The sequence below is a fragment of the Cololabis saira genome, chromosome 14 (assembly GCF_033807715.1).
Source record: "Cololabis saira isolate AMF1-May2022 chromosome 14, fColSai1.1, whole genome shotgun sequence".
In the NCBI taxonomy this organism is placed as follows: Eukaryota; Metazoa; Chordata; class Actinopteri; order Beloniformes; family Belonidae; genus Cololabis; species Cololabis saira.
The window spans coordinates 12438657-12464373 of NC_084600.1; the positions used below are offsets into that span (position 1 = coordinate 12438657).

General features: G+C 44.2%; 2 protein-coding genes across 8 annotated transcripts in view; both read right to left on the reverse strand.

Annotated features, from left to right (window-relative positions):
* Positions 1-2316: 2316 nt before the first annotated feature.
* Positions 2317-25717, reverse strand: part of elnb (elastin b) — a 35370-nt gene continuing 11969 nt past the window's right edge. For 2 of the 7 annotated variants that reach the window (XM_061739733.1, XM_061739727.1), the window contains 40 exons: positions 25546-25608; positions 25390-25434; positions 24817-25266; positions 24222-24257; positions 23713-24129; positions 21706-21735; positions 21590-21619; positions 21271-21477; positions 19891-19923; positions 19470-19730; positions 19340-19372; positions 19170-19229; positions 17933-17968; positions 17614-17829; positions 17471-17524; positions 16623-16676; positions 16344-16430; positions 16163-16186; positions 15691-15711; positions 15424-15450; positions 15326-15340; positions 15187-15210; positions 14651-14710; positions 14305-14544; positions 14010-14192; positions 13850-13888; positions 13707-13763; positions 13327-13617; positions 13159-13206; positions 12569-13072; positions 12446-12484; positions 9401-9850; positions 9268-9294; positions 8656-9162; positions 7702-7761; positions 7298-7375; positions 5859-5906; positions 5661-5684; positions 4338-4403; positions 2317-3968 (listed from right to left, as the gene is read on the reverse strand). In XM_061739733.1, the coding sequence (XP_061595717.1) occupies positions 3925-3968; positions 4338-4403; positions 5661-5684; positions 5859-5906; positions 7298-7375; positions 7702-7761; positions 8656-9162; positions 9268-9294; positions 9401-9850; positions 12446-12484; positions 12569-13072; positions 13159-13206; positions 13327-13617; positions 13707-13763; positions 13850-13888; positions 14010-14192; positions 14305-14544; positions 14651-14710; positions 15187-15210; positions 15326-15340; positions 15424-15450; positions 15691-15711; positions 16163-16186; positions 16344-16430; positions 16623-16676; positions 17471-17524; positions 17614-17829; positions 17933-17968; positions 19170-19229; positions 19340-19372; positions 19470-19730; positions 19891-19923; positions 21271-21477; positions 21590-21619; positions 21706-21735; positions 23713-24129; positions 24222-24257; positions 24817-25266; positions 25390-25434; positions 25546-25608 (4988 nt within the window). In that variant the 3' untranslated portion in view covers positions 2317-3924. Of the gene's footprint in view, positions 3969-4337; positions 4404-5660; positions 5685-5858; positions 5907-7297; positions 7376-7701; positions 7762-8655; positions 9163-9267; positions 9295-9400; positions 9851-12445; positions 12485-12568; positions 13073-13158; positions 13207-13326; positions 13618-13706; positions 13764-13849; positions 13889-14009; positions 14193-14304; positions 14545-14650; positions 14711-15186; positions 15211-15325; positions 15341-15423; positions 15451-15690; positions 15712-16162; positions 16187-16343; positions 16431-16622; positions 16677-17470; positions 17525-17613; positions 17830-17932; positions 17969-19169; positions 19230-19339; positions 19373-19469; positions 19731-19890; positions 19924-21270; positions 21478-21589; positions 21622-21705; positions 21736-23712; positions 24130-24221; positions 24258-24816; positions 25267-25389; positions 25435-25545; positions 25609-25717 lie in introns of all 7 variants that reach the window. The other 5 variants (XM_061739734.1, XM_061739728.1, XM_061739731.1 and 2 more) reach the window with 5 other exon arrangements.
* Positions 22035-23696, reverse strand: LOC133459608 (uncharacterized). Its single transcript, XM_061739735.1, has 5 exons — positions 23467-23696; positions 23257-23289; positions 22481-23143; positions 22288-22320; positions 22035-22173 (listed from the first exon to the last, which is right to left on the reverse strand). The coding sequence occupies exons 3-5, from the start codon at positions 23078-23080 to the stop codon at positions 22165-22167; spliced, it is 642 nt and encodes a 213-aa protein (XP_061595719.1). The 5' UTR covers positions 23081-23143; positions 23257-23289; positions 23467-23696; the 3' UTR covers positions 22035-22164.

Sequence of the window (25717 nt, forward strand, 5' to 3'; positions counted from 1 at the left end):
CTGCTTTTTCGAGCATAACACAATTGCTATAATATGTATTAATTTTTGTCTACTTTTTTTACGATGGTACATTTATTATTTATTGATTATTATTGTTCTTTTTTATTTTATTGATTTATTGTTCTGCTGTTTTATTTATTTATTTTTTGTGCTTATGTTCGAAATAAAAGATATCAAATCAAATCAAATCAAATACTTTGTTTTTCCCTTTCCTTACATGCATTCCTTGTTTTTACATTCCCTCGTCTCCTCTTTTTACTTTACTTTATGCATTTTTGCCTCATTATCCAAATGAGAAGGGCGGCCCTTCTTGGTCCAGCTCCTTTACTATTGGTCAATAAAAAGGAAGGAGCAGGATCAAAAAATGCACATACTGTATAGGAAAAAAGAAAAACTATATATATATATATATATATATATATATATATATATATATATATATATATATATATATATATATATATTTCTGCTTTTATTTTTATTTATGTCAGTTTAGCATTATGTTTAGTGAGCCCAAACAAAAAGGCGGTGCAGGAAAGAGAAAAGAATAAAAGAGCCAGGATGATGTTAAAGCAAAAATGACCAAATTAGATAAGTTTTTTTGTGCAACCGAGGAAAAAGCCAGCGTCCTGCCGGAGTATAGCTTGCTAGCTCCATGAATTAAACTGCAGTGACGTGTGCATGCGGTGTTCACTTCTGTTTAGGGCAGGGGCGAGGGCACAAGAAAAATATTTGCACCGGGGCCCATCACCACAATGTTAGCCCACTGGTAGGCATAACCTCTTTGTGGTTTCATTTAGCAGAAAAAGAATACTGAACATCCCACATTTGTTTTTCTGCTTGAGTGAGGTTGTCTCTGCCTCTGTTTTTTTAAGTATTTGGAGACATCAGGGGTACAAGAAATGCATATCCCTTTTGTAAAAGCAAACATGTCACTTGGACGAATGGTCACATGAAGCAGCTGCTTCCTTTTCTGTTTCCAAAGAATTAACGTCGCTCTCACCAATTTGTCTTTTTGTGGTTCAGTCACCAGTTTTGCTTGTGTTTCCTCATATTCGCTTTGCTACTGGATCGTTACACAGCTACAGACATAAAATTGTAAGCGTGCGTCATGGTTGGTACAACACGCCACAAAGAGTGGGCGGCTGGGCATCTGCCCTGCACACGCTCCTATTTTTGACCAATGGTAGGGGGAGGAAGGTGTCACGGAGATAGTAGTGGCCAGAACTGTGGCATCTATGTTCTGTATGAGAATGTATGAATGTATTTATTTATTTTATTAGCACTGAAACTCAAGAAACTGCTGTATGCTGGTACCAGCTAATCATTACATAGAAAAGGGTTTGCCATTTTTATTATTATAACTTGATCTCCTTTGAAAAAATCAGAACTGGGAATTAGGGTTTTTACGTACAATTTCTTTATAGTCGCAGCTAAACGTTTTATTCACCAAATATATACCAAAAAATGTACTGATATTGTAATTATATCATTATTGTGAATAGTTTTGATCACAATATTCAAATTGTCAAAAGCTAATATCTTGAAGGCGTAATTTAAGTATGAAAAACAATTTTTCTTTTAGCCCAAATAAGTACGAGTCCCTAAATGAGCATGGCATGGGATACAAAAAGCATCATGCAACAATCGTTCAAACAGTTAGATGATAGAGAGCTTCATCAGTTCCACCAGGTTCACCCGTCACTACTCATCATCACCAGGATCTTTTCAGTTTGAACATTAAAGTCGAAAAAACATGTTCTGCAGGCTTTTTAATGGAAATAATATGTCAATGTTGAGAAGTCAGCAGCTTGCATGTAACATGACCACATTAATGTCAGCTGAGTTCCATCACAGGGAGAGCTTCCCTTTGCGAGACACATCTACACTTTACTGTCTTTACGAGGGACTCAAAGGCAAAAAAGAATAAGTCTGACTCCCTTTATCCTCTCAGAATCAGTTTGGTTTGAAAAGAAATACAGAGGCAGCAAATGTGTGACAGTCATACCTTACCAATAGCAATTGATTACCGACCATTCTGATTGATTAATGGGAAGGTAGCATGTTATGGCATTGTTGTTTTTTTAAGGTAAAAGCAACAGCTTGGGGTTACATTTTTTTCCCTTTACAGCTTAGCCTATGGCTTAAAAAATAAAAACCCACAACAGAGCAATAATGTTTAGACACATGTCTGTGTCAATGTAGTGTACAACTTCCTTCTCTTGCCTTTTGTTGAACCCTCTTTGAATTTCACATTTAAACTCAACATAGTAAGCTATGCTCACAGTTAGGAGATAACAATAAACTGAATCCAGATGTTGTTGATCATCTTTTTATTTCAGAAAAAGTGTAAAAAAGTGCATAATTTTCTTCATAAGCCAGATAAACAACAGCTGGTAAAAACACATTTTGAGCCACATGATAAAGAAACAAAATGTGAGAGTCCCATTACACATTTATTTTATTGTTTATCTTCATAACATCACATATTATTTATTGATCCAACTCACATTCAAGGACAATGTAGAAAACAAAGCACTTTTATTAAGCATGATGTAAGACAAGTTTAAACCTGCAAAAAAAAAAACACACACATGCACACAAACACACACACAATTACACAATGACTACTTCGAATGATGTAGCCCACTAAAGCAATAACATGTGTAAAATGATACCAGATTAAATTTCTCAGCATAATTTAAAAATCCTAGTAAATGTGAGTGATGTTTGGACAGTGTTTACAGAGGTACATCTAAAGTAGACAGACAGTAATCGGTACCCCTCAGATGTGTGAATGCGTGTATTCTGGTCATATTACCTCACAGTTAGTGTTTTTATCCACAGCAAATGTAAAGGTTAAAGCAACGCCACACCACACTCTCAAACAAACGCATCCTTGGTGAGAAAATATGCATGTCAGCCAAAGTTTTACACTCAAACTTACTCGTGTAATTTTTTGCGACTAAACAGTGCATTATATGAGTGGAAGTATCTCGCAAGTGTTACCAGTTACACACCCCGAGGTCTGGCAGAGCACACATAAACACAGGCAGCTTTCCAGAGATCACATCATGACCAGTCAAGAGAGAAAACTCCCTTTTGTTCATTGTTCCCCTAAAAAGAAAACAGCTGTCCACGTACTGTTTAAATAAGTGTTTGTATTTTGTTGTTAAAGCTAAGAACAGTGAATTGACTGCTTAGGTAAATGTGAAGCTAAAAAACAAAACCACAACAAAAAAAACTAAGGTAAACTCAGTGTAACTGAATCAAAGTGAGTTTGGTTCATAAACGGTGTCAGCATGCAGACAGGTCAGAAGGAGCTGCCCTGAAGGAGTCCTTGGCATCAGTTTTAACCCAGAGGGTTCACGGTGATTTTGCAAAATAAACAAATAATATTCAACAGAGCAACAACAATCAAAATCTGTATTATGGAAGAGCTTGGCCTCAGTGATGAAAAGAAATACCGTCTCTTCATTTCACAGGTTCTCAGCCTGGCAGTCAAGATCCACAAGGGGCTAGAAGGATGTTCAATGGGATAAATAATCTACTTTGATAACGTTAGTTACAACCACTTGAACCTACAGTTTGAACTTGCATTGCCTTGGCAATGGCACATCTGCTTTTTCTTGTCAAATACAAAAAAAAAGTTAGTAATCCAAATTAAAATAGCTAAATAATACAAAATAATTTTGAGCCCTTGCTCCCTTTCTGTCTTATTTGGAGGATCCAGCGTCCCGACAGCCTGAGAACCACTTGTGAGTTATTCAAATGCAGCTACATATTACATTTATGCAACGACAACATAACCTGTGAAAATGAAAATGTAAGTCGGCTCCTAAGGCAAGTAAGACATTTACATTCTGTGATCAAGCTATAGCACCACTGTTGTTTAAATGAGGTCACTTCCTGTCTGTCGCTCTCTCACTTCCTCCTTCGGGCACAGTATTTACCCTGACAGCCGCCACCTAAAAACCAGAGCAGACATTTATTCCTCCTGGTGTATGGCCTTGTACACCATGCTAGAACTCACAAGACTGTGTAAAATGTTGATCCAACACAACATGAAAATCAGCACTAAAACATTTTCGTATACCTGTTAACTGACAACTAGTCTAAAAGCATTTTTTCCACATCTAAAGCAAGCAGAGAAGAACACCTACGAGGCTAACAACCTGAATGTCAGAGGAAGCCCCGTTTCTATTTCTGACTTCTCAAAAGGGCCAATATGATAATTAAAGATTTAATGGCACCAAATGGCAGTGCAATAGTTTAGAGTATATAGATAGGTCTTTCTGTAAATACATTCTGTGAATACAGTGTGTGCTATTTCTTACCTCTGTAGCCTCCAGCTCCCAGCAAGGCCTGCATGGCTGCGTATTTGGCTGCCTTCTGTTGCTTGGCTTAAGGACATGGAAATAAAAACAGTGATATTGTTTAAAATTACACAAAACCAGAGACCTGTTGTTCACCACAGTTTTCACAATTAAAAGTGTCTGTTTTGTATTTATTTGTATGATGGGCTAATTCTATCCTTCATGTATACCGGCTTATTCCAATTCCGGATCAGGGGGATGTGTCTTATGGCACTTTTCCACTAGTACCTACTCAGCCCGACTCGCCTTGGTTTTGCGCTTTTCCACCAGGGGTCTAACGTGTCGAGTAGATACTTTTCTTTAACTATTCTGCCGAGGTTCTAAGCAGCTGAGTCGGCTGTATCTGACATCATCACACTACAGGCCACCGATTGGTCGGGGGGTTGGAGTCAGACGTCTGAGTCAGGAGGCGGAAATCAGAGAAAGAGCGACTCTGACGGCGGCTTTTTGTTCATTTTATTCAACCAGCACAAAAGTCTGTTTGGTGATCCAACTCTGAGGTGCAGATGTTCATAAACCTGGTGCTGAGGAGAGAATTAAAAAGGGATCTAGACGGGAGATAAGGAACTACCAGATCTACCAGGAGCTCTGTCTCTTCATAGCTGCTCACGGCTCCAGCTGACTGTTCAGCAGCGCCAAGACAAACAAAATAAAAAAAAAAAAAGGCGCCGCTTGAAGCTTCTTTCACTCCCATTTTTTAACTTGATATCAAACACAAGCCACAGACCCAGCAGCACATCTATCATCTCCTACTTTTTACATCTTTAGTGGTGTTGTCTTCTCTGTTTAGATACACAATCAAGTACGTCATAGCAGCTTCACTCCAACCTCCTACTTCTGATATGGGTATTGAAAAGAAACGAGGGCAAGGCGAGTCGAGTTGAGTCAGGCTGAGTATGTACTAGTGTAAAAGCACCATAAGTGTATCCCAGCTTTTACCTGGAGAGCTCACCTGTCCAGTGCAGGATCACATGTCAACAAACATACACACACTCCTATGGGTAATTTAGAATCACTAGTTATATTCATACATGTTTTGAGACTGCGGCAGGAAGCCACGCAAGCTCAGGAAGAACATGCAAACTCCACACAGAAAGGCCCCTGCTGGGATTTGAACCAGGAACTAATTTGCCAACAGGTAAAAGTGCCAACAACCCACCCACTATGCTGCACTGTTTCATTATTCAATGAGTTTTTATGTTTGTAAACTTCACATATATAGGAGAGCATATGTATTAGGGACTAAAGCATGGTTATCTTAAAAGACAATGTGAGTTTTCTTACATTTTTGTCCAGTTCCTGCATATCCTTGAGAACAATAACAGGGGAGAAAGGGGATTAGAAATGGCTGATAATCTTAACAATAGTTTCATTCAGCCGTTTTGTTATCTCAGCAATGGCATGAGTATCAGAATGAAAGCGCTTTCCGTTCCCTTCCTAATGTGCCTTTAACCATGCATGTTGCTGCCAGTGACCTCTTACCTGGATAAACCCCTCCCGTCGCTCCGCCAAAGCCGGTGCCAGCACCCCCTGGTGGAACAATGGATGCATTACAGTCTGAAACGCGCCCTTTTGTCCGAGCTGGATGAAAGGTGAAACTTTTATCGTACTAGGGCTGGGGATCGATTCAAATGTCAAGAATCGATTTGATTCCAATTCTTAAGATTCAGAATCGATTATCAAGATTTGATTCGATCCGATCCCGATATCGATTTGGGTTAGTGTTATTAAAACTGTTTTTTGAGTTTTTGCATGAATTATATGACTGTGTAGTTATGCAACATATGAATACTGGTATTATATTGAGATTCAACAGCAAGTATTGGCAGCTAATGATGCTGTAAGGACCAATCAGCTCCCAGAATGCTGATAGAACTGCTTTCAGAAACATTGTGTGGCAGAATTACCAAACAGATCCAGGGCAGCAAACAGAGGCCGTGTGAAATCGGTTTTAATATTTCCCTCATTCTGTTTAAATTTTTTCCAGTTTCGGTCTATATCAGGTTTTAATTTTTGATAATTTGGTTTTTAGCATTTTATGCAAATGTAACCCCAAGACAGTATATAAAGTAATGAAATATAGACAATTTATGCAATTATAACTGAAAACTTTAATGTTTTCAAGTACTCAAAACCATGTCCGATGACACCACCCATGAGTCTTTATGTCAAACTATTCAAAAGATATTGCAGAAAATAGGGACTATCAAATATCGACCAATCAGAAGAAGGGGCGGGGCTAATTTGCACCAATTATGTTCAAGGACTCAAAACTGAATCCGATGACACCACCCACGAGTCTTTATTTCAAACCATAAACCAGAAAGTAGGAACTATCAAATATTTTTTGGCGTCTATCGTCGCCAAGGTAACACTTTTGACTGAGAAAAGTAATGCCCATCGTCGCAGGATCGAGACGCACATTTTGATGGATAACACACCTGGGTGCACGTTACGGCTCGGCCGAAGAAGCGAAGCTGAAGAAATGGCATAAGTGTGCCAAAATTACACGATTAATTCAAAATGGCCGACTTCCTGTTCGGTTTCGGCCATGGCTCCAAGAGACTTTTCTTTAAGTTACGACATGATACAGGTGTGTACCAATTTTCGTGCATGTACGTCAAACCGTATTGTGGGGCTTGAGGCACAAAGTTTTCTAGGGGGCGCTGTTGAGCCATTAGGCCACGGCCATTAATGCAAACCATTAAATATCAAATTTTTCACCAGGCCTGGCGTGCATGCAAAATTTGGTGACTTTTGGGGCACGTTTAGGGGGGCAAAAAGGCCCTCATTTCATCGGAAGAAAAATAAAAACGAGAACGAGAATTCCTACAGATACAATAGAATAGGGCCTTTGCACTGTAAGTGCTCGGGCCCTAATTACTCGTTTTTTTTTTTTTCAATAGCTCATTTAAACTGACCTGGCAGGGTGCCTGGTCCCCCTCCTATACCTCGGCCTGTTCCTCCTATCCCCCCTGCGGTTCCTCCGAAGGGACTACCTGAAAGAGTAAGTAAATTGAAGTTAAAAAAAAAGTCTTATAACTTATAAACTTATAAAAGATTGGGAAAGACCTTCATATAAGCATTTTTCAGCCTTTAACTAAATTGATATTACCATCACAGTAAAGTTGTAGTCATGCAGAAAATAATATCATCTTTAATGTAAAGTGTCTGCATATTCTAATTAACCATCAAAACCCTAAAGTCCCCAGATCTGGGGATGTTGATAAGAGAATGCAAGTATGAGCAAAATAGACTTGGGGTTCAAAGGGTTAATAATTGTAATATTGTCTTTCATCATATTTTTAGCAATTACTCTTCTGACCTGAACCACCTCCAGGGACACCTCCTGCGCCTGTAGATGGGAGAGCTCCCACTCCGGTACCTAGTAAGTATGAAAACATATAAACACTTTATCTAAGAACTGATTATCTGTTTTCTCCATATGTCTTCATAAAATTCTCTATATTGATGTTCCAACTCATTATGCTTTCCTAGAACATTTTGAATTCTTGACAAGTGATCTAAGCTTTTTTGTTTATAAGCAAAAAATGCCTTTGGGATATAAACAAATTATATTAATGCAGTATTTGATTTGCTCATTCTACACTTTGCTTTGTTCACTTTATAGTAACTAAATTATAAAATGAAGAATGGCTCTTGAAAGGGGCTGATTTCAGCGTGCATTTCTTGCTCAACTCATTGGTCTCAATCCAGTGGGTAACTCACAGAGAGCCAATTCAGATATTTCCAACAATGTACTGCAGCTCGGACATTTGGTTGATATTATCCAGAGGAGCAGATGGGAACAAAAATGACTAAATCAAGCATGCTGAACTTTGTGCTGAGTTTAGCCAGTGGGTATGAGGGATAAGGTCTGATTCAGACCATGTGTGACCAGAGGATGAAATCATCTGCATTCACTGAGAACAAGTGGACACTGATTAGGTTTATCCTTTGGTATTTTCTGTTGGCTTGTAAGCAGCTCTACAATGTAATTTATGCCCTCTGTAAGACGTGGTAGGCACCACTGAGTATTTTCAGTAGTTAGAGTGGGTGTCACGTTGGCAGTTTCATTCTGCAAGTGTGAAAGTGCAACACAATATATTGACCTCATCTTCAGGACATTGTCAGGATTTAAGCTTTAGTCAGATATTTTTGACTGGATCTCCCAACAGTTATGGAAACAGTTCTGTCCTAAAGTGGTAGAGTCAACATCCAGAAACATGTAACAGAACTTTAATGTTTTAATTTCTGTGTAGACCTAAGAAGATGTTACCTGGTCTGAAGTTTGAGCCGCCCAAAGATGAACCAAAACCAGATTTAGAAGGCTTTCTTGCTCCAACTGTTTGACCACCAGCTCCTGGACCGAAGCCACCTGGTCCAGCTCCTCCGGGACCGAAGCCACCAGGTCCAGCACCTCCGGGACCGAAGCCACCAGGTCCAGCACCTCCGGGGCCGAAGCCACCAGGTCCAGCACCTCCGGGACCGAAGCCACCAGGTCCAGCACCTCCGGGACCGAAGCCACCAGGTCCTGCTCCTCCGGGACCGAAGCCACCAGGTCCAGCGCCTCCGGGACCGAAGCCACCAGGTCCAGCTCCTCCGGGACCGAAGCCACCAGGTCCAGCTCCTCCGGGACCGAAGCCACCAGGCCCAGCTCCTCCGGGACCGAAGCCACCAGGTCCAGCACCTCCGGGACCAAAGCCACCAGGTCCAGCACCTCCGGGACCAAAACCTGGCCTAGTTCCAGCTCCACCCAGACCAGCTCCTCCGCCAAGGCCTCCTGCTAGAAAAAAAGAAATTACACTTACAACAACTAAGTTTACATAATCCCAAAAAAGTGATATTTTACACAGCAGTAAAAAAAAAACAAAACAAGAACCAACTTTACCTGGACCATAACCAGCTCCTCCGTAACCTGGGGAACAAATTTGATGAAAGTCTGTTTAGTCAAACTCGATCTGGAAATTCATTCAGGCCAGCACCTCCCCTCACCAACACACACATGCATGATGCCTGCGTACCGGATTTAGAGGGTTTTCTCTTTCCTAATCCTTGGCCACCTGGTCCAAATCCAGTTCCTGTCCCAGCGCCACCTGGTCCAAATCCAGTTCCTGTCCCAGCGCCGCCTGGTCCAAATCCAGTTCCTGTCCCAACGCCACCTGGTCTAAATCCTGTACCTGTCCCAGCACCACCCGGTCCAAACCCTCCAGGTCCTGTCCCAACGCCACCTGGTCCAAATCCTGTTCCTGTCCCAGCGCCACCTGGTCCAAATCCTGTACCTGTCCCAGCGCCACCTGGTCCAAATCCTGTTCCTGTCCCAGCGCCACCTGGTCCAAATCCTGTTCCTGTCCCAGCTCCACCTGGTCCAAATCCTGTACCTGTCCCAGCGCCACCTGGTCCAAATCCTGTACCTGTCCCAACGCCACCTGGTCCAAACCCTCCAGGTCCTGTACCTACACCACCTGGTCCGCCTACAGTACCGGGAGGGAAAAAAATATATAAAAGACATTTTAACTGAACTCTTTTACAGAAAGCATTTAAAATTGTACTTGAGACAACCTTTCAACACTAAATCAGTAACTCATGATCACAACAGTATCATTTTAGAAATGGATATATCGTTTTGACGTCCGGTTACCAGGTCAATACTTATGTTGGGCCACAGTCCTGTGTTGAACATGGGAAGACTTAATTTCAATTCTGAGGCCCAACTGTGAGGCCAGCCTCGATTTCTTACAGCCGACCGCATGGTTTGAAACAAAGGAACCTCCATAATGACTCAAAGCCCCGGCAGGATTTGCATTTACGGCCCTTCGGTGATAAGGAATAGAACCCTCATTGGGCAAAGACCCCAAAACGCAGGAGGGTCCACTGCCGATTTATGGCATCCCAGGCCCGGCTATAAAGAGCAGGCTCCCCCATCTTTCTCTCTTCTCTCTCAGCCCTGTCCACTCTCCCATGGAGTTCTCTGTGAGCTATGAAGCAGGCCACAGCTCCTTTTTTAGCATGAAGAGCTACTAGCTATGGACCAGCCTTCTCCATTATCGTGCCTGAAGAAGCGTCTGGTTGCCTTGAAATGGCAACCATAATCCGCAGCGCTGCAACGAGTGACCGCAAACATCCGAGCCCCAGATGAGTCGAACGAGGGACCCTTGCATGTCCCGAGGTGAACGCCTTTGGACCGACCTGGAGCTGAAGGAGGCCCAGCTGTGGGGCCCATGCTGCATCCCCTCATCCACACTGAGATGAGGAGAGCAGGACAGAGAGAGAGACGCTCTTTATCAGGATCAGCTGCGGAGCGTAACCACCCAGCTGTTCACCAAGGAACGCTGACCGGCCAGACCAAACCACCAACTACAAAGATCCACGTGAGAGGCTGTTTTGTGTCTGGGCAGAGAATCATAGTTAACATATTTAACTAGCTTAGTTTTACGTTGTGAGCCGGACCGCTAATCCCATCACAACTGTGTTTATTAGTTTAAGTGTGTTTGTTTATTTTATCATTTGTCTAATGTTGCATCCACATTGCTGGATCTTGATGACATATTCTTTTACAACAGAAAACAAAGCCCCTCCTTATTTCCCAGTTGAATGACCAGAGCGCACATGTGAAGTTAGTTTCACATTGGTGCATCTCTGTGTGGGAAAGATCAGAAGAACTTGGTCTTCTGGTAGTGAGAAGTTATTCTAGTGTCTTGGGTTTTACTTTCTTCTATATTTCTTTCATCCTCTCTTACTAACCCCCCCCCCCCCACACACACACACACACGCTTATCTTGGCCATAAAGCCTCTGAGTTTGTTTTTCACTGTATGAGCCAATTTGAATCACGCGAGACTCAGTCAGCACGTGACTTTGTCAGCCATCTTTTCTTTTGCCTCACCAGGTGTATGTACAGCCATCGTGACAAAAACACACACACACACACACACACGTATATAATCTGAAGTTTGTGTTAATGTTTAGTTAGTTGTTGTTCGGAGGAGGGGGATTACTGTTTTGGCTCTTTCAGAGCTGCCGGACGCGGCTGAGGGATCAAGCAAGGCGATCAACGCTCTGACTTTAACGTTTGGGGAGCAAGGCCGTAAGCTGGGTGCAATTCTCGAACAAAATTGCAGGCTGGCGGTGGTCTTTGAGCTCATTGGCAAGATTGATAACACCCTGGAGAAGCTGGGAGCTCGGCTTGGCGGGAAGTGATCACAAATTCGTCTGATTGGAGTCGCCATTGATGAGCCAGAGACTGAAGGCAGACGGAAAATTACTGGGCTGCCTGTTTTCAATAAAATTGTTGATTCTATAATCTGGCCTTGACAGAGCGGTCCTGGCCGATCGCTGAGGTCACAATCTTCCTGGTGGAATGTAAACAAGGTGACTCTGCCCCCACTACTAACCCTCCCCCTCTCCCACGAACACCTGTGGATACCTGTCTCAGAACTGTATCGAGCCGCCTGATAACATCAAGGACATTTGGCTGAGAGCAGCTCTGGGCGAAGGTTCACGGACGGACTCATCGCTTCACAGACAGACACTTACTGATAAACACACACAATTCCCTCAATTCAACGCCTTCCTCGGCTCCTCCCTCTTATCAGCCCCCCCCAACAGTCTCCGGGTTTCGAGCGCCAGACGGCGATCACTTGGATGTACTGTGCGGGACCCCCCCCCCCCCCCACACACCCACATGCAAGTCTTGTGATGTCTGTTGATCTGTGTGCTGCTGAGGTGTTTTTTTGCACCTTGATACTGTGTATTTACTCAGTGTGAAGATTACTCATTTTGATAAGTTATCTTCATTATTAATCATTATTAACTGAACCAGCACTCCCTTTGTTGCAAAACACTTGACATCAAAAAGAGGAGTCTGAGAAGATAATGTGTCGTGATCTTGAGTACAACAGCGCACAGCGACAGAAATACCTTATATATATAGAAATATAATTTTTTTCGGTACCTAATGTATCTTTTCTTTTAAATATTTCTCCAGTGAGAAAGACATGTCTGGAATGATTGTATGGATATTGCATGTTATCTACAAAAGCAGGTGAAACCCAAAGCAACATGTCTCACCTTGTCCATAACCGGCTCCACCAAGTGATGATCCATAACCTGTCAACATGAGTTCACAGCTTGAACCTATTTTGGGATTTTATAAAATGTTATCTATAATGTCATGATGCATCATCATCATACCTGGTTTTGGTGCTTTTCCTTGACCTGGTGTATAAACACCAGGACGGGACCCTGTTCCACCAGGTCCGAAGCCTCCTGGTCCTGTGCCAACACCACCTGGTCCAAATGTTCCAGGCCTAGTCCCGGCACCACCCAGTGCTGTGCCTGCAGTGCCGGGCCCAAACCCACCTGGTCCAGTACCTCCAGTGCCGGGCCCAAACCCACCTGGTCCAGTACCTGCAGTGCCGGGCCCAAACCCACCTGGTCCAGTACCTGCAGTGCTGGGCCCAAACCCACCTGGTCCAGTACCTCCAGTGCCGGGCCCGAACCCTCCTGGTCCAGTACCTCCAGTGCCGGGCCCAAACCCACCTGGTCCAGTACCTCCAGGCCCATAACTACCAGCCCCAGCACTGCCAGGCCCAAAGCTCCCTGGACCAAATCCACCTGGTCCAGTTCCATAGCCACCTGGACCAGTTCCATAGCCACCAGGCCTGGTCCCAGCACCACCAGCTCCTGCTCCGTAACCTAAAAACAGAACACAGTTCAGTTTCAGGCGTTTTCATGAATGCTGGTACCTGTGTTTAATCTCTGATGGTTCAGTGTTGTCATACTTTTCTGTGGTTTGCCGGTTCCTGCTCCAGGACCGAACCTAGAACCTGCTTAACACAACACATCAACAGGTAATCGTTTATATGCTGGTGAAACGTAATCTTTTATCAATACACATTTTTTAAAGTAAGTCAGAACAGAACATTTTTAATCGAGTGTAGGTCCCAAACCTCCACCATATCCTCCTGGTCCACCGCCGAGTCTCCCTGAACCAGCGGCTACACCTCCAGGACCTGTTCCAACTCCAAGAGTCCCAGCACCCCCAGGACCAACACCAGTGCCTCTGCCTCCAGTCGGGCCTCCAAAGCCTCCAGGTCCAGTTCCGTATCCACCAGGGCCAGCTCCAAAGCCACCTGGGCCAGCACCGTAACCTCCAGGTCCCGCACCGTAACCTCCTGGACCAAAGCCGTAGCCGCCAGGCCCAACCCCTCCCTGGCCTCTTGCTCCAGCAGCCCCATATGCTGATGAACAACAAAAATAATGAAGGTAACAGTTAACGTCCTTTCTTAAAAACCCCTGAATGAATTACAAAAAGAGTGCGGTGTGAGACCTTTTCCTGCTTTGCCTGCTCCTTGTCCCACTCCCGCTCCAGTGGGGTAGCGTACGCCTGAGTTGGGAACAACAATGCAGTGCTTTTAGTCATCTTGTGAGTTTCAGCTGTGCTCTGTTACTTATCGGTTTAAGTTTGCGTACCTCCAATTGGTAAAACTCCAGCTCCACCTGCACCATAGCCTGCAGCAGATTTTGTGTGATGAGTTAAAATGAAAAAACTTTGCATCATGGAATTGTAACCACGTCGTTTTGGGGACAGACACCAAATCCTTTTGGAAACCAAAACATAATTCAAGCTCACTTTTTCCAGGTTTTGGGATTCCTGTTCCAACTCCACCAGCACCACCAGCCCCAGGTACCAAGCCTGTTGCTCCAGGACCTCCTCCAGCTGATCCAGGTCCGGTACCAACTCCTCTTGCCGCCGCACCAGCGCCACCAGGTCCACCCCCGGCACCTCCTGCTAGAGTCCCATCAGCACCGTATGCTACATTAAGAAAGAAAAATATCTTACTTATACTAGTAGATAAACAGTTGTTGATATGGACTAGTTGTAGATGTTAAACATATACATTAAAATATACATTCATGAGTCAGACCTTTTGGAGGCTTTGCCGTTCCCCCTACTACGTCAGCTGCACCCCCTAATCCAACTCCAGTCCCAGTGGCAGAACCGTCTCCTCTCCCCACTCCTGTTACACCACCTGAGACACTTCCTGCTGCCCCAGGACTGGAGGGACTCCCTCCGACTCCACCTGCTCTTCCACCTGTGCTATCTCTCTCTCCGTCAGGGCCTCCTTCTCCATCTCCTTCACCTGGTGTGTCACCTCTAGGGACACCTTTGAAACAGAAATCCAAAGATTTTAGTGCAATCTAAACTCTTGTGAGTGAAAATGACAATTGTGTAAAAGATGTTGTAAATGTTAAAGGATAATCTGGATTTACCTGGGGGTTTGAGAGGCTTAGCTCCAGGTAGCGTGCCGCTTGAGCGATCACCCCCAGAACCTGCCAAAAATCATGGGGTATAATATTATATATATATATATATATATATATGTATATATATATATATATATATATATATATATATATATATATATGTATATATATATATATATATATATATATATATATATATATATATATATATATGTATATATATATATATATATATGTATATATATATATATATATATATATATATATATATATATATATATATATATATATATATATATATATATATATATATATCCCATGTACTGAGTCTCTGGAAAGCACCTATGTACTTATGTTACGCTATATAGATTATATATATATATATATATATATATATATATATATATAAATAAATAAATAAATAAATAAATAAATGTGTGTGTGTGTGTGTATTTTTTATAGCTTTGAAATCACTGCTGAGGACATGAAAAAACTATGGCATGATGCAGAGCTCGGTGTGTGTGAGTCAGGGTTAATCTCACCTCCAGGGGGAACTCTTGTTCCACCTGAGTTGAAGAGGACAGAGAAAACCAAGACAGATGCCAAAATGGCCATTTATTACTCAGCAGCAATTACTAACGTGTGTCTTTTGAAGTGTCTGAGCCGCGTGGTTTGACTTACCAACTCCTGTCTCGGCTGTTGAAAACAAGAGCAGAGATAATGTCAAGAGAAATCCTGACCACAGCATGAACTTTAATAATTTATAGATGGTTACATACCACTTGGTTGTACAGGTCTGCCAGCAGCTGTAATAACAGAAATATATATATATTATCGTGGGAAGCGAGCTGTCAGAAGTTTTCATTCCATGAAAGGTGAGAAAAACACTGAAGATGTGAAAGCACTTCCGAGGAAACACCATCATCAAAATTAAAAGTGAACTAATTTTATAAGGTGTATTATAATGCTGTTTTCTCAGTTACTTTTCATAATATGCTTTATTAACTTCCCACAACAAATATTTAATAGTCCTTATGTAAACTTACCAGAGGTGTCTCCTGTTGAACCTGTAGAACATTAAACCAAGAGTGTTGGTTAAAATCCACCGTTTACGGACAGCATCATTATAATTCCTCCAAATATCATCTAAATTGAAGTGAGAATATCATGACTTGACAACCTTGATTAGTTTGAGTAAGCCCAAATGCAGTTACCATTAAAATTAAAATTTCACATTAATATCAAACCATCCATTTCTGAGCTAAATGTGTAACCTTAAGAGTGGCGGTGGTGAACTTTTTATAAGAAAAATAATAATAGAGATGATTTTTTAAATCCTGGACTCAAACAGTGTGTAGATAGTGCAGTATATTCTCCACTTTACAGTGAGGGAGTAATGAGGTTAAGAGCTTTATAAACGCAAGCTGGTGTCTGATAAATCTAAAGTCTGTAATACATGTGTCTGACTGCACTGCAGTGCCATGCGGTGGCTTCAGAAGGACAGGTAGAGTCTCTCACCTGGAGCCGTTGTCCCATTGAAACCTGTTTTATAAAGATGGATGTAAAAAGGCATAAAAGACAGAAAACAGCACAGATGAAATTACTAAGTATTTTCTAGCTTGTTCACTATTGCAGAAGTTGTTGAAACATTAGTAAACACTAAAGTTGTTCAGTTTTGTTAGTTAAATGATTAAATGACCTGGTTTTGCTCCAATAATGGGGATTCCTGTTCCATTCAGGCCGTCTCCATCGCCTCCAACTGGCCTTCCAGCTACACCAGTGCCTCCTGTTTTAGGATTGACGTCACATTTGGACAATTTTTAACTAGAGGTGTAGTAATATGTAGTAAAGTTGCACAAATAAATAAATAAATCTAGTTTTTAATGTTTTTCTTATTCATTTTGGAAGTCTTAGCTACAGAGCCTGTCTCCCATCCTCTTTAATGAATAGGTCTCATATTTCTAGAAATGTCACACACCATCCGCTCCAGGAATTCCAGATCCCTCTATCACACTGGCAGCCCCCCCATCACCTGTCAGGGCCAGAAAAAAGGGTGGGAAAGGGGAAAATTCAGATTGAAAAAAACAATTCAAAACCAGTGAGGAGAAGTATCAAGTTATAAATAGGTATGTTAAAGGAGCATGAGGCAGGATTGAGGCAGGATTTATGAAAATAATTTGTATACGTTTTAAGTTTTCTAGTAATAATATCAAATGAAGCGTTCCAAACCAAAACGAATGAGCCCTCTAGTGTATCTCTCCGTTGCCTTGAACAGGCTGTGTGCTGCAAAATGTGCTGCAATTGTGACCGGAATTTCCCGCGCTGTACTGCGGATGTGACGTCACATGACGCTGCATGCGCGTTCTCCCCGTTCTCCCGTGCCGGCTTCGCTGTTGGCTGCAGTACCGCCGGCGGCCGTCATGGTGAAGGGTGGCGCTAGAGAGTCTCATTTCTTAAAAGGAGCCTCATGCTCCTTTAACACAAGTTTGTGTACTTGAAACCAGACGAAAAAAAGTCTTCCTTTTTTCTGTTGCAACAGAACATACATACATACATACATACATACATACATACATACATACATACATACATACATACATACATACATACATACATACATACATACATACATACATACATACATACATACATACATACATACATACATACATACATACATACATACATACATACATACATACATGGCTTTTAGGTTTTGCCAAACTTGGTATTAATCATTAATATATATGCAAACAAAGGGAAAAAGGAAAAACACAGCATTCTTCTAAAATGTGATTTGTGTGTAATGTACGACTGAACTGATACCATCTGATGACGGTGCTGGTGTGCTACCCGGGACTCCACGTCCTCCTCCTGATCCTGTAGTTATAGGTTATCACACATCACCCATCTATATATTCATTAACAAATCATTGAAACTTGCCCCAAGTGTTAAAAAAGAGGGTTACCACTGGGTCCAGTTGTTGTCCCTGCACCGCTGCCAGTACTGGTTCCATTCACTGTAACACCAGTTCCTGTCCCGGTTCCTGTCCCCGTTCCTGTGCCAGTTCCTGTGCCCGTTCCTGCCCCCGTTCCTGGCCCCGTTCCTGCCCCCGTTCCTGTCCCCGTTCCTGCCCCCGTTCCTGTCCCCGTTCCTGCCCCAGGTCTAACGCCATTAGGTTGCCCTGCAGTTTACACAAAAGGTAATCTGTTATATGAATGGTTTTCATTAACAACTTTGTACACGCAATTTTCCTTTTCTTGCAGTCTCGTTGCCCTTCGCCTCACCGTATTTAGCAGCTTTGGATCCAGCTGTTCCATAACCTGAGGATACAACAAATAAGATGTGTCACATTTTGGACAATGAGGTGATAAAACAGAACCAGACGACTGTGCAGATGAGCGAAGCAAGTCAGGTAGCAAGCATAATTAAAGCTGCAAGCAGCGATGAACGGGCCCTCGCGCGTGCAATTTGCACCAATTAAGGTAAAGGACTTAAAACTAAGTCTGATGACACCACCCACGAGTCTTTATGTCAAACCATTCAAAAGTTATAACAGAAAATAGGGACAACCAATCAGAAGAAGGGACGGGGCTAATTTTCACCAATTATGGCCAAGGACTCAATACCGAGTCCGATGACACCACCCACGACTCTCTATGTCAAACCATTCAAAAGTTATGGCAGAGAAAAGTTTTCTAGGGGGCGCTGTTGAGCCATCTTGCCACGCCCATTAATGAAAACCATGAAATATCAAATTTATCGCCAGGCCTGGCTTGCGTACTAAATTTGGTGACTTTTGGGGCACGTTTAGGGGGGCAAAAAGGCCCTCATTTCGTCAGAAGAAAGAATAACAATTCCTACAGATACAATAGGGCCTTCGCACTGTAAGTGCTCGGGCCCTAATTAGAAATGTCCCTTTTACAAGCTGACTTTTCCTCATCTCCTCAGGTGAGGGTTGTAATGTTTATCCAAACATATTTTTTGAATGGTAGTTAGCAGTTTTTTCAGTTTTTTCTTTTCGGCCCAGTTCTTTCAGTCTTCACATCACTGCAGACCCTACTCCAGTCCACCCGTCAGCCTCCCACTCCACCTGGCCCCTACCTCTGTACAAGACCATGAAATATGTCACTTCCTGACATGGAGGCAATAACTCATTCCAACCCTGGAGTTGTAAATTGACCTTTTTCTGAAAGACTATTATATTCTGAAAGACTATTACATCCAGAGATTTTTTTCTTTCTTTTCTTGGCTGCCTTCCCAGTGCCTGACTTATTCCTGCATTGTGAACCAAGATCTTTCTGGTTGTACAGAGGCCGAATGACCTCATCACTCCCTAAGCACCTCCCACACTAAACCATTGTAAGCCTTCTCCTGGCTGAGGGATGCACCCCCCACCCCCTACCGTCCATGCCAGGTAAAGAGCTGGACCAGTGTTGTATAGCTAGGTTGAGAAAAACTACTTGCTCTTCCTGGATGTAAGTCCTGACAGTCAGACATTACTTTAATAGGTAAACAACTTACCTCCTCGTCCTAGTCCCCCTCCAAGTACCCCAGCACCACCTGCTCCACCCTGGCCAACACCTAAAATATAACAAAATATATTTTTACTGGAATTTGGATCAAACATCTATCATGGTCTTTCTGAAAAAAAAAAAAAAAAAAAAAAGAAAGTAAATATTATATTTTCATACCATATTTGCCAGGTTTTGATCCGGGTCTATAACCTGTCAATAACAGAAATGTGTATCTTAGTGATTCTAGCGGCTTAGAAATTAGAAAAATCGGAAAAATGTTACTTCAAAATATAATTTGCCCCAGAACCTGTTCCATATCCAGTTCCTGGTCCTGTGCCGTAACCTCCACCTGGTCCATAACCAGTCCCAGCCACTGATCCAGATCCAGGTCCATATCCACCTGGTCCATAACCAGTCCCAGTCCCAGCCACTGATCCAGATCCAGGTCCATATCCACCTGGTCCATAGCCTCTGCCAGTTCCCTGGACTCCTCCCGTCCCTGGTCCGTAGCCACCAGCTACTGGACCACCCAGACCAGACCCAGGGGCCCCACCACCCCCAGGACGCCCTGTGAAGAGGAGCAAGAGTGTGTGTAGTTTATCTCTATGTTTATTTCTTGCATAAGACTAGTGACTCTCGTGATTTACTGCAGAAGAAATGTTCATTATGCCATACAACGTTTCATGTTTACATAAATCATACATTTTATTCAAAAGTAATGCAAGTACCATATTTGAGGGACTTGGCCCCTCCAGGAAATCCTATGAGAAAAACACCAGAAAATTAAAAAATGTACAAAAAGCAGAGTGTGTCTTATGAGTGTTTGTGTTCAATGATATGCTTTGAATTTCTTGCACGCCACTCGCTTCCATTTAGTTCTGTAATTAAGTCCTGTATTTCCTATGAGCCTTTAAGGTGTATCTTCTTAAAACTCCACAAATGTGAGGAGCTTCGGGAGCTGCGTGCTGGCCTACGGTTGCCCCCCCCCCCCCCCCCCCCCCGCAGTCATCCCGCCGCTGCTTCCACCTGCCTGTGGTCCCCCACCCCCCTCTGGTCATCCCGTTGCTGCTTCCACCTTCGTGCAGTCCCCCACCCCCCTCTGGTCATCCCGTTGCTGCTTCCACCTGCCTGTGGTCCCCCCCTCTGGGCATCCCGCTGCTGCTTCCACCTGCCTGTGGTCCCCCCCTCTGGTCATCCCGTTGTTGCTTCCACCTGACTGTGGTCCCCCCCTCTGGGCATCCCGCTGGTGCTTCCACCTGCCTGTGTGGATGCCTGCTGTGTGCTGCTGACGTCCCCGACCCCCCTGTCTGGCCTTATGATCCTGGTCCTGCTCAAGGTTTCTTCCCTCCTAAAGGGGAGTTTTTCTTGCCACTGTTTGGCTTAAGGCTTTTCTCCCACTAGGGGAGTTTTTACCTGCCAGTGTTTATGTAATAATTGCTCGGGGGTTTATGTTCATGTTCTGGGTCTCTGGAAAGCGTCTAGAGACAACATCTGTTGTATTAGACACTATACAAATAAAATTGAATTGAATTTAATTTAATTTAATTTAATTGAATTGTATGTTTTTCATAAGTAACAACATTTAAAAATGTGGTTGTTTCGTAAAGTTTCTTAAAAGCTTTGAAAGTATTGTTTTGGCTGATTTAATAACATCAGATACATCTGATCAGATGGTTCACATTCCTTCAACCGTGTATGATACAGCATGCATGCACACCAGATACCGTTCAGCATGTGTCATGTGTATCAGGAACAAGGGAAAATTTTATATTATTGTCATATCTTATGATTATCATCATTGTTGCCATATCTCGTATGCTAAGAAATGCATCCTGGTGGCACAACACAGCAAATGTGAATAACCAAAAAAGTTGCATAAATTCTCTTATGTCTGTTCTCGTTCATGTTGAGTATTTGATCTGGGATCACATACTGAAATGACACAATTTTCAGAAGAAAAGTGGAATTGATGATCAGATTTCTGTTCCACGTTTCCCGGAAAAAAAAAAAGCTATGAGTTACACCTACCAAACAAAATATCAGATTATAGGTCACTTCAACCATGTAGTGTGAAGAAAGCTCATATCTGTCCGTAACTCCGGACCTACCTGGTCCAAATCCAGCTGGTCCACCTCCTGTCCCAACACCAGAACCCCCCGTTGTCCCTGCAACTCCAAGTCCTGCTCCAGGTCCGCCACCAGTTGCTAGTCCAACACCTCGCCCAGGAACTCCCCCATTGACTCCAAGTCCAGACCCAGGCCCAGTTCCACCTCCAAGTGCTCCTGTGCCCAGCGTACCTCCAGCACCTCCTCTGCCTGCACAATTTAATGACACAAACTCAAATGGATATTACATTTTCTCCAGTAAATATGTATTAATATCAGTTCATAGACCTTAAAAGAGATGTGTTTTTATAAGTTGTCTTACCATATTTGCGTGCTTTGGCACCTGCATAACCTGCACAAACATAAGATTTTTGGAAACTTCTATACTGACCAAAAACTTATTTAAATGGATTTGAATGTAATTTTGTTGTAGCCTACCTCCAGGTCCATAGCCAGTTCCAGCACCACCTGGCCCGACTCCACCAGGTCCATAGCCAGTACCAGCACCACCCGGTCCGACTCCACCAGGTCCATAGCCAGTACCAGCACCACCCGGTCCGACTCCGCCAGGTCCATAGCCAGTACCAGCACCACCCGGCCCGACTCCGCCAGGTCCATAGCCAGTACCAGCACCACCCGGTCCGACTCCGCCAGGTCCATAGCCAGTTCCAGCACCACCGGGCCCGACTCCGCCAGGTCCATAGCCAGTACCGGCACCACCAGGCCTGACTCCACCTGTACCAACACCACCAGGTCCATAGCCAGTACCGGCACCACCGGGTCCGACTCCGCCAGGTCCATAGCCAGTACCAGCACCACCCGGCCCGACTCCACCAGGTCCATAGCCAGTACCGGCACCACCCACTCCTCCAGATCCTGGAACTCCAAGCGCTCCACTTAGCATGCCTATAAGGGGCAAATTATTCACCTTTTATTTGATTTTTTTTTTCTTTTTAAAAATCCAATTATTCAACAATAACACAGTGACACCTAGTTGATGAGTCATCTTATTTTTCTTACCATATTTGCGAGCTTTTGCACTGGCATCATACCCTGAAACACACATATAGTAGGTTGATTATGCACTTCTTATCTTCCTAATGATGCAGATAAAATAAAAACTTCAGACACTAAATCTATTACTGTTAATTGCACAGTAGAATAAAAAGAATGTTTTATATATATGTGTAATCATATGGTAATTTATAATTACCCCCAGTCCCAGTTGCTGTTCCTCCTGGTCCAGTACCAACACCACCTGGACCAAAACCAACCCCTGATCCAGTCCCTGCAGCACCTGGCCTGACTCCGCCAGGTCCATAGCCAGTTCCGGCACTACCAGGCCCGACTCCGCCAGGTCCATAGCCAGTTCCAGCACCACCAGGCCCGACTCCGCCAGGTCCATAGCCAGCACCACCCGGCCCGACTCCACCAGGTCCATAGCCAGTACCGGCACCACCAGGCCCGACTCCACCAGGTCCATAGCCAGCACCGGCACCACCAGGCGCAACTCCGCCAGGTCCATAGCCAGTTCCAGCACCACCGGGCCCAACTCCGCCAGGTCCATAGCCAGCACCACCAGGCCCGACTCCGCCAGGTCCATAGCCAGTTCCAGCACCACCAGGCCTGACTCCACCAGGTCCATAGCCAGCACCGGCACCACCGGGCCCAACTCCGCCAGGTCCATAGCCAGTTCCAGCACCACCGGGCCCAACTCCGCCAGGTCCATAGCCAGTTCCAGCACCACCGGGCCCAACTCCGCCAGGTCCATAGCCAGTTCCAGCACCACCAGGCCTGACTCCACCAGGTCCATAGCCAGTACCGGCACCACCCACTCCTCCAGATCCTGGAACTCCAAGCGCTCCACTTAGCATGCCTATAAGGGGAAAATTATTCACCTTTTATTTGATTTTTTTTTCTTTTTAAAAATCCAATTATTCAACAATAACACAGTGACGCCTGGTTGATGAGTCATCTTATTTTTCTTACCATATTTGCGAGCTTTTGCACTGGCATCATACCCTGAAACACACATATAGATTATAGATTATGCACTTCTTATTTCCTAATGATGCAGATACAATAAATACTTCAGATACTAAATCTATTACTGTTAATTGCACAGTAGAATAAAATGAATGTTTTATATATATATATATATATATATATATGTGTAAGCATATGGTAATTTATAATTACCCCCAGTCCCAGTTGCTGTTCCCCCTGGTCCAGTACCAACACCACCTGGACCAAAACCAACCCCTGATCCAGTCCCTGCAGCACCTGGCCTGACTCCTCCAGGTCCATAGCCAGTACCGGCACCACCAGGCCCGACTCCGCTAGGTCCATAGCCAGTTCCAGCACCACCCGGCCCAACTCCGCCAGGTCCATAGCCAGTACCGGCACCACCAGGCCCGACTCCACCAGGCCCATAGCCAGCACCACCCGGCCCGACTCCGCCAGGTCCATAGCCAGTTCCAGCACCACCCGGCCCGACTCCGCCAGGTCCATAGCCAGTACCGGCACCACCCGGCCCGACTCCGCCAGGTCCATAGCCAGTACCGGCACCACCAGGCCCGACTCCACCAGGCCCATAGCCAGCACCACCCGGCCCGACTCCGCCAGGTCCATAGCCAGTTCCAGCACCACCCGGCCTGACTCCGCCAGGTCCATAGCCAGTACCGGCACCACCCGGCCCGACTCCGCCAGGTCCATAGCCAGTACCGGCACCACCCGGCCCGACTCCACCAGGTCCATAGCCAGTTCCAGCACCCCCCGGCCCAACTCCGCCAGGTCCATAGCCAGTACCGGCACCACCAGGCCTGACTCCGCCAGCTCCAGCAGCACCAGTGCCTGCACCACCTGGAAATATTTAAGACATTTCAACTCTGTTATCAAATTCAAATACTACACGCCTCTGTTATTTTATGTAATTATACACAAATCTGTCTCACCATATTTGCGTGCTTTGGCTGAACCGGGACCATAACCTATCACACAAAACAATCATAGTGAACAGTTACTCACCTGAAACCATAGAAACCAGAATTGTCATGATCCTTTCCTGGTTTTCCTTTCCTACTGCCAGTTTCATCAGTGCAACCAGCTTCCCCTGTGCTCCCTCACCAAATATATACCTACTCCTTCCACTCAGTCTTTGCCTGATTGTCTTAGCTCCATGAAAAGCCTTCTAGCAGTTTTCTCTGGATTGTCTTGTTGGTTTCTACCCTGCCTGTTCCAGACTACTCTGCGGGCTCGTCGCTTGTCTGGTTCCTGGTTGCTCAGATTCTCTGACTGAAGGTCTCTGCCTCTAAGAAGGACTGATTTTTGGCTTGTTCAGGTTGTGGACTACCACATTCCGCTTTGACTTGTACCACCTTATTTTTGGCTAATAAATTGAACTGTTCTACCGGCCTTGATCGTGCTATTCTTGGGTTCAACCTCACGGCCATCACAAGAAAGTTCCAGGAATTGTACAATACATTGTATATACAGGACACTTTGCAGAGCTTTAAAAGAAACATAACATTTGTACTTCTCAAGATTTACCAAAGCCGCCTGGTCCAGCTCCAGTTCCAACTCCGAATCCTGGTCCAGCTCCAGGTCCAGTTCCGACTCCACCTCCAAATCCAGGTCCAGTTCCGACTCCACCTCCAAATCCAGGTCCAGCTCCGGTTCCAGTTCCGACTCCACCTCCGAATCCAGGTCCAGTTCCGACTCCACCTCCAAATCCAGGTCCAGCTCCGGTTCCAGTTCCGACTCCACCTCCGAATCCAGGTCCAGCTCCGGTTCCAGTTCCGACTCCACCTCCGAATCCAGGTCCGGTTCTGACTCCACCTCCGGTTCCAGTTCCAACTCCGCCTCCTAACCCAGGTCCAGTTCCGGTTCCAGCACCTCCACCTCCAGTTGTGACTCCCACTCCCCCTCCAGGAAGTCGTCCAGCCCCACCCCCTAAAGTGCCTGCTTGACCAAGTGTTCCCCCTCCAGCTCCAGTTCCACCTAAAAAAAGGAAAAACAAAACTTAAAAGAGCCCAAGATATATTCAATACTGGGTGTTGACTGTTAGATGATGGTAATACAGCAGCTATATGTTGAAAATGAGGCTGACACTTTAAGTCGTACCATATTTGGCTGCAGCTTTGCCTGGTTTCTTTGATTTTCCTGCCCCTGTGTTTGGAAAAATGAAAAAGGTTCAAGTTGCAGAACTGCTTCCTTCACAATGATCATTGTCATTACGTATTGTAGTCAAAGAGTTACTGACTATCTGTTCATGTGTACCTGATTTTGGTGTTATGAGAGGGTAACCACGAAAAACCCCGGCTATCTGTTGTCCTTGACCATCTAATAAGAAAAAATGTAACTTAGACACAACAATCTTCTGAAAAAATGAATTGCATAGTGCGATAATTTTTATTTGTGATTAATCTTTTAAAAGTAAAGGAATAACAGC